Raw genomic sequence first — 18,867 nt, 5'->3', positions numbered from 1 at the left:
GTACTGTCATTGGTCTTTAAAATCAACGTGATATAATGCCAGTGTATTCAGATGTCTGGAACGGGATCATGTGGTCGGGCTGGCTCACTGGAGTGGACGCTGGAATATTGCTGACTGCGGCGTAAAACAACAACAACAACAAAAAAAAACAAATAAAGAAACAAAGAAAACGTGCATACTAGTATTTGTATGTATACAGAAAATGTACACAAAGTGGCAAGTATCTGCGCGCAGCGTGCACGGGAAATTACAGTGAGTTTGCCTCCATGCCGCAGCAATATCATGGCGAAGAACACCAGACATGGGCTTCACACATTGTACCCATTTGGAGAATCGAACCTTGGAAGGACAAACGTACATATGCTTTTACAACTAGGTTACCCTGACGCCCCGGGATGATGACAAGGTACAATAAAGTTAGAGCTGTAGCTGTAGCAGCGACCACTGCATAACGCAGGCAACATGTGTTACTGTAGATCACACGGCACAGTGGACGTAAAGCAATGACAGGAAATTACATTCTAAGGTAGCAAGGTGCATTTGTATTACAATACTTTTGACAGCCACACAAGCGCGTGGAAGTCAACATGTGTTCTTGTCAGTTGTGCTATGCTCACTGTACATCAAGTTTCGCGTATTTGACTTTTACATCGTTTAAATTCTGATCACATCCGACAAGTTTCAGATTTAGAACATCCTCGATATCTCCAGGGTATACATTCCGGTAAGTTTCCACTATAGGGTATTGTTCTTGTGTGTGTTGCTTAATGCCGCACACAGCACTATTCCAGCTATATGGCAAGTGTCTGTAAATAATCACAGTCACGTGATCAACAGCAAGAGAATCGATCTACGCAAATGTAATGCCATGACATGCGTCATACAAGTCCGCGGGTCTGACAACCAGGTCGCGTTACTGTGCACAGTCTGATTGCATATACGCCTGATCTGTCAAAGAGTTGTTTTTGAAAATATCATTAGCAAAGATAAAACGCCGCAGCCATTCCACAATATGCAGGTTATATACAAATACAATCAAAACCTCGAGTTAAAGGGGCCTTCGAAAATAGTTCGAGGTATCTAAGGTTCGGCATAACCAGAATGGTGAATACGATGTTCAGCTGGTACCGTATGACACACACAGACACAGACACACAGACAGACAGACAGACAGACAGACAGACAGACAGACACACACACACACACACACACACATATATATATATATATATATATATATATATATATATATATATATATATATATATATATATATATATAGGCATTAGGCTGATCTATTACGTCCAATCATAGTTTTACGTATTGTCACATGTTCAGTGCTAATTTGATTAATCGTCATCATTAGGTCATGTTTCATCGGTAAATACATACATGCGTTTAGATAAACATAGCGGTAAGTACATGCGACAATACCCTAAATTATAGTAACATTTCATATGTAAAACTATACCACTGATACTACACATGTACTGTTAGGTGACAGTGAGTTAGACAGTGCATCGTTTATGTTAAGATAAAGTAGAAGTGAATAATATTCTTTTATGACTATTACTATGTTTCAGGAATGTATTATTTTCTAATGCACATCGGTGCTCTTGAATCGGTGTAGACTATTCATGTTGGTGGAGTTTTAACAGATATTTAGACTAGCACATGTATGAAGACTGTATAAAACAGATGCAAGAATCATCACAACAGGCAAGTGGGATCACATCAGACCAGGGCTTCAAGACCCTCGTTGATTTCCTGTCCACTTCAGGATCAAACACACGATCTTCGATCTTGTATTCCAATGTCTGAAGTGTCTTGTTCCATCACATCTGTCCAGCATGATTGAAACTTATGAAAAATGTCCGCCAGTTAAGATCAGTTCAACAGAATCTACTTTCTGTGCTACGGACTGGGACAAATACGTTGTAGATAGCTAATTTGGAAAAGCAGGTCTAGTTCACTGAAACAGGTTAGCTCATCACCTGAAATCAGTATAACAGCTTTCCACTTTCAAGACCTAGCTAAGACTTGCTTATACAGAGAAGCGTTCAACCTTTAACTGTTGCTGGATGTGTTTTCCTGGAATTGGTGCGCTTGTGACCAGCTTCTGTTGGTTTCTACTAGATATCCAGCCAAGCCTATTTCAGAAGTTTGACCACACTTGTTGCTAGGTCAGTGTTGTGTCATAGACTAAATCATTCCAACAAGTTTCCTTAAAACTTCATTTATTCAAACGTTTCAATATAAGCCCAAAGTACACCGGTATTCTATCCCATTTGTCTATGTAACGTATTCTGCAAACATTCGGTGTATCCCCTCTTATCATACCCCTCCTTAATTCTAATACATGTCAGTTAACACCCCTCTACGTCGGCGAATCTTACGTATGTGCATGGGCCAGTGACCTTGCACAATGTGGCATAATGACTCTGTGCATAAAAACCTGACTCATATGGTCAGTCCGAGAGAACAACCAGTGAGACCAACCAGCGAGCCCACCCAGATCATCGACAGAAGTGGACGGATTGTGCGGCTAGTGTGGGTGTCGGCCAAGGCCGTCACCCCACCTACGACTACGTCGACGATGAAGAATCACCGTCGGACTTCTGAATGTGTGTAAGTGACAGAGCGGGTCTCCACATCGGGATCATTGGCCACTCAGTCCCGATGTGCGTTCTGTCACATGTTTACCACTGAATGCACCATTTCGACCATCATTCAACCAAACAATAATAAACCATGACTGCTGCTGTCTTCATCTCTAACACCGACTCTTGTCTTCCCTGTCTCTTGTCCACCATCCTAAACTATACCACCCGAGAGCAAACCCCTACGGACGCTCTTGGACAGATGTTAGAGAAATATCCGGGTAGTGTGAGTTTGCTGTGACTCACGCACGATTCCCCTACCCTAAATCGCAACAAAGCAACAGTTAGTTTAGAGTTGGTGCTTGACAAGAGCAGCGTCAACGTCAGGGGCCATGTTGGCGGAAGAACGAAGACATCAGACAGCCTGCCGACCCGACGGTCATCAGCAAAACAGCAGCACATAGCCAGCAAACCTCAGCACTTCCAGCAAAGTCATCGACAACAACAACCAGACCCAGTCATATTATCGAGTGAGTACAGCAACTGTCAACGCCAAGACTCAAGGTTCTTCATCAAGTGCTTCACACTGTGTTCGTGTGACAATGTATGTGAGCTTTTGTTCGAACCTTCTCAAAACTTCTGTGTTTATACGTTTCTGTCGGACATTCCTGTTCATGCCAGGTATGTGGAATCCTCTCCGGGCTTTTCATGTTTCTTGTGTGTATATATGTACCCTTTTCATTGTTTGAGTATGTACTGCAATCTGTATGTGATGGTATGAGACGTACATCGTTACTAGATTATGGTTTTGAAATCGGTTAGGCTCTTACCATACTACATATACTACATATCCTTTGCATATACGTATTAATTGCAGATCAACGCTATCTGCGGGTTCCGAGTCGTCCCACTCAAATCCACAGGAACCCGATATCGCACTAGAGGTTAAACATAGACCATAGATCTACACTCACGTCATATATATTATATATGACGTGAGTGTAGATCTATGGTCTATGTTTATATAATATATATGACGTGAGTGTAGATCTATGGTCTATGTTTATATAATATATATGACGTGAGTGTAGATCTATGGTCTATGTTTATATAATATATATGACGTGAGTGTAGATCTATGGTCTATGTTTATATAATATATATGACGTGAGTGTAGATCTATGGTCTATGTTTATATAATATATATGACGTGAGTGTAGATCTATGGTCTATGTTTATATATTATATATGACGTGAGTGTAGATCTATGGTCTATGTTTATATAATATATATGACGTGAGTGTAGATCTATGGTCTATGTTTATATAATATATATGACGTGAGTGTAGATCTATGGTCTATGTTTATATAATATATATGACGTGAGTGTAGATCTATGGTCTATGTTTATATATTATATATGACGTGAGTGTAGATCTATGGTCTATGTTTAACCAACAGAGCGATATCGGGTTCCTGTGCTCAAATCAGTCTCCCGGTTTCAAGGATTTTTCTATCAATTTGTACCTCTATAACTATTACTATGGACAATAGCTTATAACGAGTTATGCAATACTGTAATTACTCTTTGTGAAAAACGTCTAAATCTTTATATGTGGTAATAGCAGTCGTAGAAGTATAATACGTTTTGTCTTTCCAAGCTTATTTGATGGAGACTGTTTATCCAGTCTACATCCTACTTCTTCGTTTTGACAACGTGTTCTTGTGCTTAGTTACGATACCGGCGAAAATTTAGTATCCTTGTGCCTAATACTTTCTTTGGTAACTGGCGCACAATATACAATTCGCGAAAAATATCTACGAGCCAATTTCACTTGAATTAATTTTTCATCAACTTTCGGTTTAGACTTTCGAAGTTGGTTAAGTTTATTTTTTCCTCATGCCAATTCTACTTTTAGTGCAGATCACATCTACATCTGCTAGCCTTGTCGAGTCTAGGCTCACCAATATAAGACTCCCAGTTTCAAAGGTCTCACTATTGTCATGAAAATATTACATTCAAATCCAAACGACGACGCATTACGCATATTCTGTTTATGTTCCTGTAAGTCATACGTGTACTTATCAGTCAGGTATTCCGACTGTATGGTCGACCGTGAGCAGGATTTTGCCGCTCGGAGGAAACGTCCAATGTTTTATTTGTACGAGCTGGATAGCCGCTCACTTGTGTTTTTGTACGAGCTGGATAGCCGCTCACCCGTGTTTTTGTACGAGCTGGATAGCCGCTCACCTGTGTTTTGTTTACAGCTGGAATCTCCGCTCAACTGTATTATGTGTGTACACGTCCGATATTGTTATTGTTATGTTTCGCCTGACCAATGTTGACAATTCAATTCATTTATTACTTTGACGTTGGTGTATATTTTATCTAATGCCATTACGATTATGTGACTAATGATCAATGCCTGTACCAGATATTGTCAACGTGTCAACGTTTCATCCAATTCACTGTATACTTTATACATCCATTATTGTCACTACTTGCAAAAGCACTTTTGAGGACAAAAGCTCCACGACGTTCAGGGGTGTGGTCATAGACTAAATCATTCCAACAAGTTTCCTTAAAACTTCATTTATTCAAATGTTTCAATATAAGCCCAAAGTGCACCAGAATTCTATCCCCTTTGTCTAAGTAACGTATTCAGCAAACATTCGGTGTATCCCCTCTTATCATATCCCCCCCCCCCCCCCCCCCCCCACCTTTCCTTCCCCCCTCCCCGCCCCTTCCAGGCAGGACCCTTAATTCTCAAGCGCTATCAAAAACCTGACTCATATGGTCAGTCCGAGAGAACAACCAGTGAGACCAACCAGCGAGACCAACCACGGAAACCAGATCATCGACAGAAGTGGACGGATTGTGCGGCTAGTGTGGGTGTCGGCCAAGGCCGTCACCCCACCTACGACTACGTCGACGATGAAGAATCACCGTCGGACTTCTGAATGTGTGTAAGTGACAGAGCGGGTCTCCACATCGGGATCATTGGCCACTCAGTCCCGATGTGCGTTCTGTCACATGTTTACCACTGAATGCACCATTTCGACCATCATTCAACCGAACAATAATAAAACATGGCTGCTGCTGTCTTCATCTCTAACACCGACTCTTGTCTTCCCTGTCTCTTGTCCGCCATCGTAAACTACCACCCGAGAGCGACCACGAACGAACGCCAGTTGTTTACTATTTATTGCTATTTCCAGTAGTTTATGTTGCCATTGCATTTTGAAATGCGATATCCATACATTGTGTACAACTATTGATACTACTTTCCAGTATTTGATTTGTAACTCTACTCAGTTTTATATGTCTGATAATGATACAACATATGACATTACAGGCTGTGCGAGCTTAAATTCTCTTGTGGATTGAATTTCTTGGTTAACGTAATATTTCAGTACTGTTGACAGTCCGTGGTTTGGTTGGTTCTTGGGTTACGTCGCACTCAGTAGTATTCCAGCTATATGGCGGCGGTATGTAAACAATCAAGTCTGGACCACATAATCCAGTGATCGACATCATGAACATCGATCTAAGCTATTGGGAACCGACGTGTCAACCAAGTCAGCGAGCATGATCACTCAATCCCTTCAGCCGCCTAACACGACAAGCATGGGCCAATGAAGACCGATTCCAAGATCTTCACGGGTCCAGTACGTTACAAGTGAAATGATAATAAACAAAAGTTTGTATGCATCCTTTAATCGCACGTTTCAGCAACAATTCAGATACATTTTAGTCATGTGTTGAGTTGTATGGTTACAGTCATACACCTGAGTTGGACGTAACACGTTTAGGCAGTAATCACTACATATAAGTCAAGGGTAGAGTGAGGCCGAAAGTTAGATAGTTATGGAAAGAGAAAGTCAAATATTCATCGATCCCTTAATCCAAAGCTGATCATCCATGCATCGATCCATCCTTCCATCTGTATCGATGCCGCATGCTCGTTCTCATTCTTCCGATCCACAATAGCATGCGTGATGTTACGACCTGTCGTAACTCCACAGCTTACCATCAGCTTGCAAACTTGTCACTATGAGGTTTTCGTGGATCGGAACCCTGCAACATTCACTCTACCATTACTTTTAACAAGCCCGAGCCCTGTTTGTCTAGACGGTATTATAATGAAATATGATATACATCACTTGACACCTCTAAAACACACTTTTCACATAGGTAAAATGTTTATGAATGCATCGATACATATACCAGTGGCTACCGACAACCTAAGAGCATAACTGACGTTTCTGCACACAGCTGGTCTAGCTCCACATTGCCAGCCCTAAACACTTGCAAATTCACGTGTAGAACGTAAGTAATACGTTTGACAACATGGGGAGTTTGGGACATTTCTATTCTGTATTACATAGTTCATTCATAATCCATACACCAAATCCCGGATGGATTTAATACTTGATACTCATTCATCTGAAACTCGTCCTGTAGCAAAAGCCGTTGTGAAACTATCAAAGTTCCAGCAATCCGTTAGTACTGGTATGTCTGCGGAGAACATGTGCGTCTTACGTCTACCGGGTATAAATGACTCGTGACAGGTGTGTTACCCGAAGTAGGTCATACAAGGGATATCATATCATCTCGTGATTCTGGGAATTATTTTACCATTATGACCTGACATATCGCAGGTCAAGGACATTCCGCAGGTCACAGGACGAAAAAACGTTTCAAAAGTCATAACAGAGATGAGCACAGGCTGGTGATCTTCATCGTTGGTTTCCGATCTTCACATATGCATCATCCGCATCGCGTGAAGACACTCTTTTGATCTCATTATAGGCAACTTGGTGACCTACTTTCAAATAGGTATATTTAGCTTTTCAATGTTACAAAATCATTTTTTTAACATGACATTCTATTTCCCTATTCTTTTGATAGGTTACTTTGATCGACTTTTCATAATAAGAATAGTTAGTTATAGATGCATGGTATGGTCACTATTGTCTACGGTTCAGGACCCAATTGCACAGGGCAGTGTTAGTTATAGTAAATCTTAGGCCCCTATATTCAACTATACAATCCCCATACAAACGACCTAATCAACTTGTACGAATGTTAGCGCGAATGTAAGACGACATACATTTAAGACTGCGATCTAACCTCTGATCGAACTCTTCAACGGTGGAGCTACACATTTCTTAAACTCGACTCCTGTACACTTGTCTGCTAGTGCGCAGACCATGCTGCACAAATAAAAAGTAGACCTGGTTAGTGCAGAAAACACATACTTGTATCCATTCTATACAAAACTCCCACCAAACTTTGAAGGAAACGATGGCGTGAAAGATAGCATATTTAGTTAGAAATTTCAAGGTATTCTAGACATATGTTGCAAGGTTTCAAAAGTGACGCATCAGCAATCGAAATGAGACCACCCATTATGTTTCATGTAAGAAGGCAGTTTTGCTGTTAGTTTGTCTTGGAAGATTGTAATATATAAAGTATATATATATATATATATATATATATATATATATATATAAAGTGCTTTTCCTAACCACTTTCCTTTCTGTGACGTAACATGAATTTATGGATCAATGCATTTGCGTTTAGTTTCACACGGCTTTTGCCATTGTTCTAGCAATATCAGCTATATACATTGTGCCCATGTGTGGAATCGAAGCCGTGTAGAGCCAATACTTAGAGCCCAAGGCTACTACACCGCTTCTATGTAACATTACGGTTCATTCAACAGTTTAATGACAGTATTAAATTCAATTAATATCTCCATAAGTGTCATTACTTGTACAATATCTCATCAGTTCACTTGAGCAACCGCACTAGAATACCCATTGTCATCCATCATCAGTTGGGTGCTTGTCAATTCAGCTGTTATTCGTAGCATAGCCCCGTGATAATCCGATGTTTACTTTTCGATGGGTATCTCATGGATTTCATGTGGAATGAGAACTATTAATGAGTACAGCATATGGGACCGATCTAGGGTTTTTAGGTAGATGGTTCATTATATTGAATATCTTAATTATGAAAATACTACTATGCTACCTTTATAGCATTAGCAGATGCGGTTTTAATTGGGTGTGTGCATGCTCTGAGAGGGCTGTATAACTGCTTCTCAGGGTCACATGGCCATGGACGTTTTTCAAAGTCCATGATTGTTTCAGCATTACAGGCATGAAGTAAGGATTCAATGATTGCACCAATGTTACAGATTTGAAGTAAGTGATAACTTATTGTGTCAGTATTACATTGCTAAAGCGAGTAATCAGTGATGGTGTCAGTATTACAGATTTGAAGTTAGTAATGACTTATTGTGTAAGTATTACATTGTTAAAGCGAGTAATCAGTGATGGTGTCAGTAGTTCAGATTTGAATTCAGTAATTAGTCATGACATCAGTATTACAGATTTGAAGTCACTTTATTGCCCGGTTGTGTTGTGATTCCAAAACAAAGTTAAATATCACGTTTCTGTAGTAGAGACTACACTCTATGTAGAAGAAGAAAAGGACTGTCTTTAATGTACCGATATGCATTTCCATAATAATATGTCTAATATAAGCTGAAATAACGTGATCTATTGTTTTCACGTTCCATAAAAGAAGATAGTAACACCATTATGCCATGGTGGATATCTTAGTAGTGAGTGAGTGAGCCACACTCAGCAATATTCCAGCTATATGGCGGCGGTCTGTAAATAATCGAGTCTGGACCAGACAATCCAGTGATCAACAACATGAGCATCGATCTGCGCAATTGGGAACCGATGACATGTGTCAACCAAGTCAGCGAGCCTGACCACCCGATCCCGTTAGTCACCTCTTACGACAAGCATAGTCGCCTTTTGTGGCAAGCATGGGTTGCTGAAGGTCTATTCTACCCCGGGACCTTCACGGGTCGGATATCTTAGTAACCGGGATACAATTTATCGCTCATGTATGACGTCTACGGTTTTCCGTTAAGGCCACGTTGATCAAAGATTTCTGTTAAGGGTTTATGAAGAAAAACGGGTGAGCGCTAAAAGGACTTTACTTTGCATATACTTCTCAATGTTTGATTCGGGGATCGCGTATACATAAACGTGTGATGCAAGTACGTGAAAGCATTCTGACAATTTCCGTTTTGTTATTTGTTTTTTAAGTTTTCATTGTAACAAAGGATAAAATTCAGACATGCCGATACATACCGTTGCCATGGTGTCCCACATGGCAGAGACGGATGAATTCACTCAATCATTATGATGCATCTATTTCAGTTCCATAAATGTTTTCAACGATATTCTTGCCATGCATATTCTAAAATTGCTGACCTAATTGCTGACCTATTGCATGCAATGAATAGACAAATGGAGAGAAATTTGAGAAAATCCTTTGATTTTTCAACACATTAAACAAGTTCAGTCCTCATATAGTTCAGCTTTCGTTTTAACATGTAATTTTGTTACAACTCATGTGTACTTTATGTACGTGGCAACGATTACTGCCATTGCAAAACTAAGAACTGTGAGGCTCGCATATAAAAGATAACACAATCAACTTTTTCCAATTTTCAGATAACTGAACGTATGACTGTTTGAAGGCAGTACATCAGTACACGTCTTCAGTCAACCATTTGGGGCCATACCTGTGATCAAGATGACCAATCTAACGTCATGCAATACAACTGACCCGTTCAACGTGACCTCCACAGAGGACACCAGTCCGCTGAAGGTGGCAACAACAGGTACTGGAGCAGTATGACTTTCTCCAATACATACACTCCGTACATCAACACAGCTGCAACACAACATCACGTCTTCAGTGAGATGACAATAAACGTGCCTAAATATCACAATTTTCCTTAATTATTTGATCAACACACGTCAGGTTTTTAGAAAGTAAGATGAAGAATGCTGGTTAATTTTCTGTTTTAATGCTTCCGCTGTTCTGAACATAGAGAACGACTGCATTCTGAACATGGTGAATTTGATAATTTGACGCATTTAATATATTAAAAGCAATGTTTACATATTATGCAGCTGAATAACTAATATTATTTTTAGACTTTTCAAAACATTAGTGCCAACGGCCCAGAAAATTTACATTGTCGGTTCAAATCTAAATAATTTTACGTTACTGTGACCAATTCAGGTTGTTATTACAATGCAAACGATGATAAACATAAATATCACCCAAGACGTTTAATGAATTTTAGGCTCTATTTAAAAAAACCAACAGCCAATAATATCATGATAATGTGTCAAACACTTTTACCCAAACAGGGTCACCACAGGCAACTGTCAACAACATAAAAGCATGAATTTCCTGTACAATTACCCCAAAACTCTCACGTGGCTACCAACGGATCCATTATAAGATGAAGAAGGGAACAATGGTCCATTGGATAAGGGAAATTTAAAAAAAACCTCTCTGTAGGTACTGGAGATTATTTGTCACATGGGGTTATAAATATCATATTACCTATTAATGTTATCAGTGTGCTGCCATAACATGATCGACATTTTGCGACTTTTTGGTACAAGGCCATGTGCTACTTGTTTGATTACACCTTCATGTTTATTACGTTAGGAGAAACGAAACAAGAAGCTGTAATCCATAAAGCTGTATGTTTCATTCAAAGCCTTGTGCTGTTGTAAAGAGTTGGGTATTTATACCGAAACGTCGTATAATAATATAAAGAAGTTGTCTCCGATATAGTAGGCCATCTTTCCTTTCTAACTACAGATTTGAAATAATCACAGTTATGTTAGTACCAACTGCAAATTGCTTTTACAATTAAACTACCACTCCGTATGTAAATCAGTACAAATAGTTCAATATATGTTTGAGACTTCATCATAAAATAACATGTCTAAAATAAAACGAATCAACCTGAGGTAATGTTCCCATTAATTTAAATTATAATAACAATAATTTTCCAGACAATCAAATACATACCTCATTCTTGAAAATATAACCTGACATTTACCATGATAAACTGTACAGATTAGGGGACCTTTGGGTTCTAGGAAGTATTAATCTATCTTGAGATAACGGAATAAATTATTTTGACGTTAAACGGTTTCAAATATTTATATTTCTCAGGCAAGGCAACGTACCAATATACTCCGAAACACATATATACTGAACAGCAAATAAAGAAATCAAAACAATGAAATCTCATAAAACTAACCGTTCATGTTTATGTTTTCTATTCAAAAACGTAACAAAAAACCAGAAGTGTGTTTCATAAGCTGTTCAGTATACCTGGGAACAACGATTCCCCTGTGCTTTCACTGAAATACATATGTACATTGTAGCCAAACATTTCGTGCACGAGTGTTTCCACTGTGGTGATTCGTGACCACCTCTTGTGTCTGGATAATCTTGCTTTGTTTTCCTCCAGTACTACATGTAACTATGATTTTTGACAGTTGGATGGGTCCTGGGATAAACCTAGTAGACATCAGTCTTAGCAAGAAATAGTTAAACTTAAACACAATTGGAGCCAATTAAAAAGTCAAATGAATTTGGCAAAGGTTGTCCAACTTAAAATGCAGTCTCAAAAACAACTGTCTTATATATCTAACCAGTGGCAATGACAACGTGCCTTATCGCCATAATGCTGGGCGTCGGTGCCTGCATCCAGCTGAAGGAACTGTGGGCTCATCTGAGACGCCCATACGGCATCCTCATTGGGGCGGCGTCACAATTCATCGTGCTGCCTCTGACGGCGTTCGGCCTGGGTCATGCCCTGCAGCTGCCTCCCAAGCAGGCGATAGGGATGCTGATCATGAGCTGTTGTCCGGGTGGATCCACCTCTAATATGTTCACGTTGTGGATTGATGGAGACGTGCCGCTGAGGTCAGTGGTAGCTGATCATTGAAGTCACATAGGCTTATTTATATATGTCTTATTTCATACTATGATGTGTTAGATATGCACCAATTAACTGACATTTGGAAACTATCTTTGAGGACTGTGAGAATTTGATGAGGATCACGTATCGACACACCGAAACCTCTTAGGGTCAACAGGGTATCTGTTATGCGATTCCGACCAAGTCATATTCATAAAACAATATATGGCACGGATTTACAATTTCTTTATTATTCACAACACAACGTTTCTGGCTTGGCTATGTCTTGAAGCTTTCTTCATCAGGTGATGAAAGGGCAAAAAGTACCACAGAAACGTCGTTCTGTAAATAATAAATACGTTGGATGTTGCCATGGTTCCTTCTAAATTCTTAATGCCCATCAAACATCTCATATTCGTGTATCTGTGTATCACTCTCACATAACGATGATACAACGACAATTACTTCCTGAAAATCAAAAGACATTTCTGAGAGAAGAACACACTGAATGAGGCTGACACTCAAACCGAAAACAATACCCAACACTCTGTAGAATGTTACATGTCTTGGTTTCCCTTCGAATGTCATTCCCCTGTCGCCTTTACATCAAACAGAAGGAACGTGACCTGGGTCGACTGTATAATGTGGACTCGCTCTAAACCGACATCACTTGGGACCGATGAAAAGTGATGGCTTAGAGGGATGTCGGTTTAAAAGGAGTTTTAAAAAAAATCAGTCCAAAACCAAACCACACAGAGATAAACTTAAACAAACACAGTGAAATGCATGTTTAGGGATACTATATTGTATCTGGGTCAGTAAAGAATTGTTTGTAGTTTGCGAACGTCTTAAACATGAAACTAAATGAAACACTCATTGCAATATTGCAATATATCTTTTCAAAGCCTATCTATGACCACTGTGAACACGGTATTGTCGACTGGATTTCTGCCCCTCAATCTACTCATCTACTGCCGCTCTTGGACAGACAAGAAAGCCGTTATACCTTATGTCAGTCTGGCACAAGGAATAGCTCTGATGCTGATTCCGGCAGTTGTCGGTATAGCAGTGCGTCACTGGAAGCCAAAGGTTGCCATGTACATGATAAAAGTGAGTATTGTGGTGTCCAGTGAGTGAGTGAGTGAGTGAGTGAGTGAGTGAGTGAGAGATTATTTATAGCAAACACTCAGCAGATATTCCAACTACATGGTGGCGGCCTGTATGTAATCCAGGCTGGATGAGACAATCCAGTGATCATGATCAGCATGAGCATCGATCAGGATCTGCGGAATCGACATGTGTCAACAAACCCGACCACCCTATCCCGTTAGTCGCGTCTTACGACAAACATGGATTGCTGAAAACCAAATCTCACTCGGACCTTCACGGGTATTCAATGATTGATGTCATAGTCAGCACCACTGCAGCTGATCACTAATGCAGCTTGATATTACGGCCGTTTGTTAGTTTTAAAAACATAAATATAAAGCATTCCACAGTGAGAGCTGCGCCTACAAAATATGATGCAACAGTAACTAGTCCATTTCCTGATAATCCGAGATAACACTAACCCTGCGGTGGCACTGTGCTAGTGACATGAACACACAGAAGCAATCCAATACCCACCCTGAGGTATTTCTGGCAGGATCAAAACCCAAGCAACCTCGATAGGGTCATAATTACTTCAACTTCCAGTGGTGTTTCCGGTAGAAACGGTTCCGACCTTTCATTATTAACAAAGTCAGAACACGACCGTCTTGATAGCATCCTTTGGTAGATGAGACGTTTGATATTGTAAAATAGTGTCAACCGTTCACAATTCACATAAAGTTGTTCAGGAATTTCGACCTTTCTTTATGAGCTTTATGACCTTTCGTATGTTTAGAGCATGTACCTGGCAATCAGACACGTTACACAGATGAAAAGGTTTCATGAATGACGTTGGACATTAAAAATTTAAACAATGACTGTTAAATCAAATTTCACCTGACCTTCAGAACCATCTAGGCAAGTACGTGTCGAGCATCGTCTCACAAAATACGCATATTCCCCTTCTTTACCTGGAATATATATTTTGGTATTTTTCAGATTGGCAGTATTGCAGGAGCATTATCCGTGGTGGTGATCATTACACTGACCAGTCTGCTCTACCCGTATATGTACAACTCGTCCTGGAAGATCTACTTTGCAGTTGCCATCCTCCCATTAATCAGTTTTGGGCTCGGATACATCTCTGCATTTATCGCCAGATTGCCACATTTCAAGTGCCGAACCATTGCATTAGAGACAGGGATACAAAACTTCCCTTTCTGTATGACCTTGCTGACCTTGACCTTCAGCAAATCAGAAATGGGCGAACTGTCCTTGTATCCTTTGTTATTTGGCGTCTTTATAATTACCGAGTCGGTTCTAGTGACAGCTGTGTACAAGGCTGGAGTCATCATTTACAGAAGGATGTCAAAGCCAGACGGGTTTACGTCTGTACAACAGAAGGATGAGACTTGTTAACATGTGTGGCTGCCTAAATAGCAAAGGTTTGTTGGGCCAGTATTGGTATACGGTTGGTTGGCTGCCAACGTTTTAACAAAATTGACCCAACATTACCTTAATGGCTTAAACGTAACGGTGGCATTGGACACGTTGTCCAACAGTGGGCCAAGATTTAATGTGGCACATTAATCCAGCTGGATCTTCAAATGTTTCCAGCATTCATGTTCTTACTAATCAGAATAAATACACAGGGCATATTTTACCAGAGATGTTTGCATTACAAAAGGGTACAATAGAGGTGTGGGTGGACGAATCGCGGCAATCAAGTAGTCGCACGCTGTGTAGTTTTCACAAAGTCGCATTGGAGTAAAGTTGCCGTATTGTTAATCCTTGTTCGTCATTCCCGGCTGTGTCTATGAGAGACATTTCCCCTAGTGGTAAACATCATCTTCTCTCTACTCATTGTCGCTTTGGATACATTCGTGGACAAGTATCTCTCTGCATCTTTCTATTTCAAACCTGCGTCAGAGGTGGTTTATGCACATCACGTTCCTATGACGTAGATTAGTACTCTTGATGTCCATCACTGGGTTGTAGAGTCTATCACCGCTTATTACCGTAAATGATCAAACAATGTGCACCTATATTTCCTCTGCTTGGTATCTGGTAACGAATCCTAGGGACCGTTCAAACTTTATGGCGGGTAGGTGGTGATGGTGATTTAAAATGGTGATCAACCGTTTCGGTGGGAGTTGACATTGACCTTGTACATGATAAGCTGGGATGGGTGACGGGGGTGGTATGGGGGTGGGGGTGGGGTCACTTCCTTCGTACATTTTAGGGATGGAGTGGGGTCATTCACACTGAACATGCTTCACATTGAACATGCTTATCCAGCCCAGACGTATGTGTTATACGTCACGGTATCATTTTCCATCTGCATAGCGAGTCGGCGGGAGACACCAGAAGAATTGAACTTTGGTAATGCTGTTATCAAGTGCACAAGGTAGGATGGCATGCTATCAACCCCGTAACATGACCGCCCGCAAAAACTGCTTGGACCTGTTCTAACCTGCACGGCAAATAACAGATGTATCGAATCCTGTATGAGTGTTATGAATGACATCTTCGTCGACATTAAACAATTAGACTACGGACGGTCGTTCTTCTGTTTGTCGCTTTATACCGACCTGGAGTGTGAACAGAAGTGTCACAATAAGGGGCCATTATGTTTCATATGGTGCGTACCATATCTCATTGTCTGCCTGGATGCGGCAGTTAAATGTGGAGTGAACAGTCCGTGTCTCACATACCTATTGTGGCACAGAGGCTGCAGGTGGTCAGGAGACTTGGCGATGTTGTCAGAAGCATCCACGTCCTTCATGAAGCCAGAAACAAGGTCTGTACGGGATTGCTTACAATTTATACAGCAGTGTAAAATGTATAATATATATCGGTGCAGCCATAGATGGGGACATATTTGTAGCTCACGAACCGGGTCACTTCTTTGTCCGAGAAGGTTATTACCATATCCTTTCGGTCCATTCGGGTATTTATCATTCGTGACCAACTCGTGTTATTCCGGAATAGTCTTCTCGAAGGTTACGGAGAGGGGGGATTTGTGATGATTTACATGGAGATCCCGGTTGGTATTGGTCCTCTGCAACCCATTCTTGTCCTTAGAGGCGACTAACGTGACTGAATGGTCAGATTCGATGACTTGGTTGTTGACACATGTTATCGTATCCCAATTGCGTGGATCGCTGCTCATGATGTTGGCATGCTACAGTAAAGACAAACTCCAAAGTTTAAGTAAATCTGCCTTATTTGCAATAGTTCATACAGGTTTGCATTGACAACTTTATTCTCACATCACCAAACACACTGGCTCTCTTTTTCCGACATTCTAAAACACGCACATCAGACCTCACTATTCACCTCTACTCACATACCGTCACATCAACACTCAATATATCACAACAGTATATGTGTCTTTTAAAGAAATACACAACGATGCATATGATTATGTGGTACACATTGAAAATAGAATACTCAACAAAATCCTTTGAAAGCACAATCAGCTGTGTACTGTACATATCACTGACGATGTTGTCGCCACATGTGGGATTTCCAGACTGTTCTATAGAGGCAGGTTAGGGGCGCTTCCCCTGCATGTAAACCTTTAGACATTTGGTCGGCATGTCACTATGATCAGTTGGTACAGCCTTACCGACGGGACACGTCACACTTCCCAGATACACAAATGTCAGTTCACATCACAGACGGCATGTCAGGATTGATTCCTCACGATCAGCGGGACACCCTCACAGGATACCCCGTACACTGGATACAAAAAGCACACCATGTACTTGGTGACTTTACACGCACGCACGCACGCACGCACGCACGCACGCACAGCCACGCACGGTCGCGTCATCGGCCATGAACGTTGTGATCTGGCCAGCTCATAAGCTATAAGTAAGCAAACAACAGCATGTTGATACCTAGGTATGGCATTTCCCTACCAGCCTGGTGTTAAGGAAAACGCGCGCGCGCACACACACACAGACAGAAAGGCAGGCAGACAGACATATAGACAGATGTTTGGTTACAAACAACCCGGGAAATCTACATTTAAGAAAAATTGTGAAAATGGTCCCTCAATCGGCAATGGGTATGGATGAATGTGGCTCTAAAACATAACATAAATTTATAATACCCACACCAGCTGAATATCTACAGAAAACAGCAAACCGGACATACACGAACACATACCAACTGGTTGCAAACTCGGTCAAATCGGTCCTTGCATACCCCCAAACTTCCTGACTGACCCTAAGCTAACTACCCATGCATACAATGGTCTCTCATACTGCACACCTCCAACAGAGACAATAGCTCTCCGCTTACACAGCTCTAGTTGTTTTCATTCCCAATTTCTCATACCTGACACTTGAAGTGTCCAAATGCTGGGAAACCAAAAGTACGTCCCTTAGACCTACAATAAAACACACATCACACTAATTGTGATCTTTACAATCACTGGATTGTCTTGTCCATGCAATATTAATTACAGAACGCAGGGATACAACTAAATGTGGCGTTAAACCAAAAACCCAAACCAACCAAAAACATATGGATGCAGTTATACCCGTGTGTCCTTCAATCAAATTACACTACATTACAGAGATAAACAGAGAGTCATTGATTGTCAGTCGATTTGACACCAATGTTCTGTGGTAAATTTACATGGCGTTTGTTACAAATTAAGGGATGTTATGTCTTGATTGGAGGGAGCGAAGTGCCGCTAACTGAGATTAACTATTCTAGTGGAAGATAAGTAAACATCTTGCAGGGCGTTTGAGAATCATTACTGAAGCAACTGGAGGTGTTTTGGTTTCGCAAGGGAACTGTTAGACGTAGATAGAGACAAAATCAACCCCCCTCCCCTATGATATGCCTTCGTTCATGATTGACAATCATATAGCGGTGATGTGTGCGTGCGTGAAACAGCTGAACGTTTTTCACCCACTGTCGTCAAACATATGTAGTTTTACACCCGGAAAGGAACACGGGAACAAAGGGTATATAAGCGGTAACATGAGAACTGCATCAGTCATAATGTTTTCCACAGAGGTGTAATGTGGAAACATCCTCCCTATTTCTATACTAGGCACATAAGGAAACTGTGCATACAAAAATTTTCAATCTGAATTTATCAAACCTGTGTAGACACATAAGGATTGAAACTCTGAGATTAGTGGCATGTATCCAACATGCATGCACATGAGACGTTCATTGACGTCAGTGGTTTCGTCCTTGAAACGTGCAATACGTTGCTGCACGTGAATTCCGGAAAAGACAAACAGAGCAAATGAATGTCACACAATACTGTCACTTTGGAAAGCTCCAGCCCCGCCCTTGCGGTCGTATAAAAAATTAAACGG

At 40.7% G+C, this 18,867-nt stretch overlaps 1 protein-coding gene across 4 annotated transcripts; it reads left to right on the top strand.

Annotated features, from left to right (window-relative positions):
* The first annotated feature begins 619 nt into the window (after window positions 1–619).
* LOC137276999 (ileal sodium/bile acid cotransporter-like) lies at window positions 620–16,075 on the top strand. 4 transcript variants are annotated; one of them, XM_067808655.1, is made up of 6 exons: window positions 1,403–1,414; window positions 6,015–6,269; window positions 10,146–10,315; window positions 12,165–12,435; window positions 13,336–13,540; window positions 14,519–16,075. In XM_067808655.1, the coding sequence occupies exons 3-6, from the start codon at window positions 10,228–10,230 to the stop codon at window positions 14,936–14,938; spliced, it is 984 nt and encodes a 327-aa protein (XP_067664756.1). In that variant the 5' UTR covers window positions 1,403–1,414; window positions 6,015–6,269; window positions 10,146–10,227; the 3' UTR covers window positions 14,939–16,075. The 4 variants fall into 4 exon arrangements, with proteins under 4 accessions (XP_067664757.1, XP_067664756.1, XP_067664758.1 ...); XM_067808656.1 differs by lacking the exons at window positions 1,403–1,414; window positions 6,015–6,269 and adding an exon at window positions 620–724; XM_067808657.1 differs by lacking the exons at window positions 1,403–1,414; window positions 6,015–6,269 and adding an exon at window positions 3,250–3,281.
* Window positions 16,076–18,867: the final 2,792 nt, after the last annotated feature.

This window comes from Haliotis asinina, chromosome 3 (assembly GCF_037392515.1).
Source record: "Haliotis asinina isolate JCU_RB_2024 chromosome 3, JCU_Hal_asi_v2, whole genome shotgun sequence".
Classification (NCBI taxonomy): Eukaryota; Metazoa; Mollusca; class Gastropoda; order Lepetellida; family Haliotidae; genus Haliotis; species Haliotis asinina.
The sequence above is the reverse complement of the archived record's forward strand: the minus strand, read 5'-3'. Positions and strand labels throughout refer to the sequence as shown.